Genomic DNA, 6,470 nt, shown 5'->3' on the forward strand with positions numbered 1-6,470 from the left:
TAAATCTGTACCCCACCATCACAGATCCATACTTTCCTACCCAATTCAATAATCCAATAAACATTTATCAAGCACCTACTATGGGCCAGGCACTGTGCTTCAGCGCCTCATATGTCTATTTCATTTAACTTGGGAAATATGAAGTTATATTTTCAGAAAACTTCCTGGGCTTAGATTGAATAAAGATGCCTGGAAAGTGTGAAGCTGGAAATATAGAGGAGATCCTGCAGTACAAGATAATTTTCCATTTATTTTTTTTAGCATTGTCAATGTTGAAGGCAACATTTGTTTAGGAGAATACTGGCAGGTAGGTGGTGGCAAGAAGATGGAGTGGATTCTAGTGATAGATTCTTGGAATCCACCAGCAGAAAGGGAGAGACAATCCAGTTGCATGGAAAGTAGAATTGGGCCATGTGAATGAGTGGAGAGATTTATTATTCATGACATAATATTGCAGCCAATTGTATATGAATTTGGTCATTCAACAGAAAGGTTCTTTCATTTGACAGAATTTCAAGTACTAGCCCAGTTCTTTTTTTCATGATGTATATAGCATTTCCTGCCTCGAGACCACTTTCTCAACTTGATCTTGTACTTACAAGTTGGGATCCACAAAGAATAACATATTACTGCTTAATTTCCCCAGGATTCTATGGATAACCCTGCATGATTTGGTTATTTTCTAGCATTGCTGCTCTTGATTTCCCACCAGTGTACTTTTCATTAATTATCAGTCAGAGTAATTTGGCTTTTAGAAAGGGCAGTATTTGAGAAACAGGTACAGCAAGGATAGTTGTTAAAGAAATGTGCCTCCAGCATGGGGTACATTCTCCTCTTGCACACATATTGTCCTTGAATAGAGTTGGCTCAAACTTAAAGGGCATATCTGGACCAAAGGTCTACCCACTCCTCCTGGTTATTGGCCATCCTTTTCTCTCTTTTTGGGTACTTCATGAAGTTTCCTTCAGGTGTAGCTGTCTATTCAGTTCCAAGAATTGGTGCCTTTGTAGAGTCCTGAAGCTGTATTTCCTCGATGTGCCTCCCTTGTCCTTGATATTTCTCTTTGCTCCTGATGATTGTGCTGTCAATCAATCCATGCTGTTTCAGGGCCACTGATATTCACTATGATAAGAGATCCAGATCTTCTAACCTATCAACATTCACAAGGTCATGAAATTTTTAATGTGGGGAAGGAGTGAGTGACAATTTATTTTGAGGAGGACTTCACCATTGAATTCAACGATAACTCTACTGACTTGCTACTGGAATGTGAGATTTTAAACTAGTTTGCTATGTTATATATGGGACCATATTCTTAATCTTTCTGCAATTAAAAGAGATTTTTTTGTATTGGATCATCTGTTTTCATGCAATAATAAAGGTTTTTACCAAAATGATTATGGAATTATTCAAATCTAATTCCCACCTTTGATAGATTAATTCAATCTAGCTAACTAGGCCTTCTGTGATTATATTAATTGGAAAGGGGATGGAAACTTTCACAATTACATATGTGTATAAGATTGCTTTGAAATATAGTAGGGCATTTAAACTTGATCTAATATTGATCCTTACATGTTCCCTTAATTTAATCAAGGCAATGTGAAATTTATATTAAAAAAATCCTTGATGGGTTACAAGGGCAAAGTGATAGATGGTATTACTGAATTTGTGGATGATATGAAGCTGTAAGAAATAATGAACACATTGGACAGCAGAATCACTATCCAAAATGGTTTTGATTGATAAGACATTGAATAATATAAATGTTTCAGTGATGAAAGTGGAGGCCTGTACTTGGGTAAAAATGTCTTCACACACACACAAAATGCATTAAATCACTATAGATTGGAGAAATCCAAATGAAAACAACTCTGAAGTACCAATCATATTGGCTAACATGACAGAAAAGGAAAATAACAAACTTTGGAGGAGATGTGGGAAAATTGGGACACTAATGCATTATTGGTGGAGTCATGAACTGATCAACCATTCTGGAGAGCAATTTGGTACTAGTCCCAAAGGACAATTAAATTGTGCTTACCCTTTGATCCAGCAATACCACTACTAGGTCTGTATCCCAAAGACATAAAAAGGCAAAAAGACCCACATGTACAAAATATTTATAGCAGCTCTTTGAATGGTGGCAAAGAATGAGAAATTGAGGAGAAGGCCCATCAGTTGGGGAATGGCTGAACAAGTTGTGGCATATGATTGTCATGGAATATTGTTGTGTTATAAGAAATGATGAGCAGGATGCTTTTAAAACCTGGAAAGATTTATATGAACTGATGCAAAGTGAAGTGAACAGAACCAGGAGAACATTGTATACAGTAACTGCAATATTGTATGATGGTCACCTTAAATGACTTAGTTGTTCTCAACAATAAAAAGAATCCAGAGAATTCTGAAGGACCTATGATGAAAACATGTTCTCTACCTCTAGAGAAAGAACTTATGGAATCTGAATGTAGATCAAGGCATAATGCTTGTGTTTTGTTAAACTTTATTTTTCTTGATTTTTTGAAATCTGTTTTTTCAAAATATGGCTGATATGGAAATATATTTTACATGATTGCATGTGTATAACCTTCACCAAATTCCTTGCATTCTCAGTGAGAGGGTAGGTGAGGGGTGGTGGGAGAGAATTTGGAACTCAAAATTGTAAATAAGCAAAGGTTATAAAACTTGTTTTTCCATGTTAGTGGGAAAAATAAGATTAAATTTTAAGAACTTAAAAAGTAAATGTAGCCATTGAGAAGAAGGAAATATTAGTGTGGTCTGGAATGTTTGGGGATAGTTTCATGGTTCTGGTGAGACCTGAACTTTGAAAATGAATAGGGTGTGTGTGTGTGTGTGTGTGTGTGTGTGTGTGTGTGTCTCCCCATTTCTCATTTAACATGTCTAGGAACCATTATAACTATTAGACACCGAGCTTGCCTGAAGATTATAGTCTATTTTGGGAGGGGGGGGGATTCCATATTACTTTTCTCCCTTTAGTAAGGAACTTTATTTGAAGTGGATAGTGCCCATCTTGTGAATAATCAGAACAGATGGTACATCCCACCCATCTACTTCAAAATGGACCTTGAACAGAGATCCTCTTTCTTCTTAAAGAGATAGTCTTGTTCTCCTCTACCCTGGCCAGACCACACCTAGAGCATTGTTTTCACTCCTGAATGCTCTATTTCAGAAGGGGTCCTGACAAATTGGAACATATCCCGAAGAAGGAAGCCAGAATGTTGAAGAAAATAGATTTTTATGCCACGTGAGGACTAGTTGAAGGTCCTGAAAATTTACCATGGAGAAGAGATAACACAGGGTAAATGTCATCACTGTTGAAGTAATTGATACTTTATCACAAGAAAGTAAAATTTGACATTTTCTGTTTGTGACCAGAGTTCAAAAACTAGAGTTTTGAGTGGAAGTTGTGGAGATGCAGATTAATATTTGTAACAAGATCTTCTAAAACATCAATACTCTCCTAAATTGGAATGAACTGGCTTGCGAAGAAGTAATTCCCCACCCCACCCTCCTACCCACATTTGTGAAGATTTATGAACAGAGGCTAGGTGGCTAGAAATGCCATAGAGATGGTTTACATTCAGGCAAAGGTTGGAGTAAAATAATTCGGATGTTTCTTGTAGCTCAGATATTCTATGATTCTGCATTAAGGGATGTAGAGGATTTCTAAAAATAGCTTATTGTTTGGAAGACTGCCTATGGTCCTGAAAAACTATGGCTTCCAGATGCTTTAAGGTCAGGGTCTACCCTAAGAATGAGGAGCTGTCTGATGTGTTGACCAAATTATGCGATGTGCTTGAGCTCAGGGGTTGTGACTCGGTACATGAGAAACTTCAAGGTTCAAGAGGGCACTCTAGGGAAGGCAAAAATAAAGTACAGATTTTAAGAGAAGTGATGCTGGTTGTTTTGGCAGCTCCTTGAAAAGTAACCAACATTGTAGAACTGTGGAGGAAGTTATCTGAGGGGGAAATATTATTTATGTAATAGTTTGGTAGGTCGTGGTGACAAGGAGGATGTCTTTTCTTCTGTCAGTGTTTTGGACAAGGGTGGTGGTAGAGTGAATGGTAGCTACCTCTCTTGCATGCTCTAGACAAGGAAAGTACCTGCCTGGCTATAACCCAGTGGTATTTTGATGTAATTATAAGCATGCAGAGGTGGAATGAATCAGGTTAATTTGAGGCAGAGGAAGATTGGTGATTATTGTTGATAGTAAATAGAGTGTCCACAATTGTGTAAGCTTTGAGTGTATTTATTTGTTCATGGGGAATGATTCTTATAGAGTCATAGATTCAGAATTAGAAGAACTTGGGCTTTAACGATGACTAGTTCAAACCTCTCATTTTGTGGTTGAGAAAATCAAGAAGTTAATTGACATAATCAGGGTCAGACCATAGGTCTTCTGATTAAAAACCCATTGCTATTTCCACCATAATTCCACCATGCCATGTGTGAGAAAGATGTGGCTTCATTAATTGGGAAGCACCTGCAACTTGGACATTGCTTCTAGATGTCTTTTTTTATTGTGGTCCATAAGAAGGAGGTTGGAGAAATTGTATGTCACATCTGGATTTTTCTTTCTCTGAAGCACCTTGGTACTGTGACAATGCTTGGCACCTGTGTAGTGGTATGGGGGTTGTCAATCATTGGGATAAAAGACCTTTCTGACACATCTAATGCTATACCTCTGATATTTCAAAGGCTCTGCCCCATTTACATTAGGTTGTGCTTGAAAGTGCCATTGGCAGAGTGTAGTAATGCAGCTTCTAATAATTGGGGGAGTTCTGAGTTGCAGTAAACTAAGCTGCTTAAGGTGTCCACAGTAATTCCAGTACTCATATGAGCTCCAGAGACAGGGGCTGACCAGGCTGTTTAAGGAGGAGAGAACTAGCTGAGGTTGCAAACAGCACATGACAAAGCTGGTCAATAGTCAGATTGGACCATTGATTGGCTGCTGCACATTCAGCTTTGGTGATACAGGGGAGACTCAGTCCAAACAAATAAACCAAGAGGAAGTACCACAGAAAAAAACAATCCTGGTTGTTGGAGGAATCTGTGTAATACCAATGATTGTATTGATAACCACAGTCATTTTCTTTTCCAACAGTTATGTTTTAACAACAGTGAGCTCATCGTCTTTGGGCTATAGAAAAGGGATCCAAAGATCTCTTACTAGGGGATGTTCTGCTCTCCTAATAGTTTCTTGAAGGCCCAGTTCACATCCTTGTTTCGAAGGCTGTAGATAAGGGGGTTGAGCATGGGTGTCACAACGCCATAGAGCATGGAGATAATCTTGTCCCTGTTCCTGCTGGCTTTATCCTGGGGCATCATGTACATGGAGATTGCTGTACCATAGAAGATAATTACCACAGTGAGGTGGGAGCTACAGGTAGAGAAAGCTTTCTTTCTGCCCTCAGCTGAGTGAATTTTCAGCACAGCCCCAAGGATGTGCCCATAAGAAGTGAGGATGAAGGCAAAAGGTGCCAGCAGAGTCAGGGAACTGGTCACTATAATCAACAATTCATAGATCCGTAGATCATTGCAAGCAAGTTTAAGGATGGCCAGGAGTTCACAAGAGAAGTGGTTGATGACATGCTGGCCACAGAACTCTAATGGCATGGTCAGGACTGGGACTACAGTGAGAAGAAAAGCTGAGATCCAGGATGCTCCTGCCAGCTGGGCACAGAGCTGGGGACCCATCCTCACTGAGTAGCGTAAAGGGTCACCAATAGCTATGCAACGATCATAGGCCATAACAGCCAGAAGGAGGCATTCCACAACTCCCAAGTAGAGGCCAGCACACATCTGTGCCAAGCACTGGCCCAGGGAGATGATAGGAATTCTGACTAAACAGTTAACGATCATCTGAGGGACACTAGCTGAAGTGTAGCAGATGTCCGGGAAGGATAGATTGCTGAGGAAGAAATACATGGGTGTGTGGAGACGGGAATCATAGTGGATCAAGAAGAGAATAAGGACATTCCCCAGCAAGGTGACAAGATAGGACACCAGGAGCAGGCAGAAGAAGATGACCTGAGCCCTGGGGTACTGTGAGAGCCCAACCAGGATGAAATAGGTCACGGCTGTGTTATTTCTTCCATCCATAGCCTTCCTTCTCTATCTGCATCACCAAAGCAGGAGAAACACATGGGGTGACAATGTGGTAGTCACCAACATTTTATATTTTTCATGTCAGACATGTTTGCAAAAGTCTTTCATTTCAGTCCTCTAGTGCCAAATATCTATGGTTTTAAGAAATCTTCCATGACTTAAGTCTTCACTAGTTGTGATGAACAGGTCAGTTCATCATTTTCTGATGAGGACCCTCTCTGCACTTAACAAAGCTGGTCCTGAGATAACAGATCCCTACTCCATTGTTGGGCACCTACTTGGAAATTTTTTGTATTGGTAGACTCTGCCACACTGTGTATGGCAAGTACACCATGGTC

At 39.7% G+C, this 6,470-nt stretch overlaps 1 protein-coding gene across 1 annotated transcript; it reads right to left on the reverse strand.

Moving 5' to 3' along the window:
• Positions 1–5,193: 5,193 nt before the first annotated feature.
• On the reverse strand, positions 5,194–6,132 carry LOC118835402 (olfactory receptor 13H1-like). The gene has a single exon (XM_036742593.1). The coding sequence runs from the start codon at positions 6,124–6,126 to the stop codon at positions 5,194–5,196; it is 933 nt and encodes a 310-aa protein (XP_036598488.1). The 5' UTR covers positions 6,127–6,132.
• Positions 6,133–6,470: the final 338 nt, after the last annotated feature.

The sequence above is a fragment of the Trichosurus vulpecula genome, chromosome 2, assembly GCF_011100635.1.
Source record: "Trichosurus vulpecula isolate mTriVul1 chromosome 2, mTriVul1.pri, whole genome shotgun sequence".
In the NCBI taxonomy this organism is placed as follows: Eukaryota; Metazoa; Chordata; class Mammalia; order Diprotodontia; family Phalangeridae; genus Trichosurus; species Trichosurus vulpecula.

Bases quoted from the DNA above. Each gene is read 5' to 3' on its own strand.
- LOC118835402 (XM_036742593.1), bottom strand. From the start codon at position 6,126: ATGGATGGAAGAAATAACACAGCCGTGACCTATTTCATCCTGGTTGGG.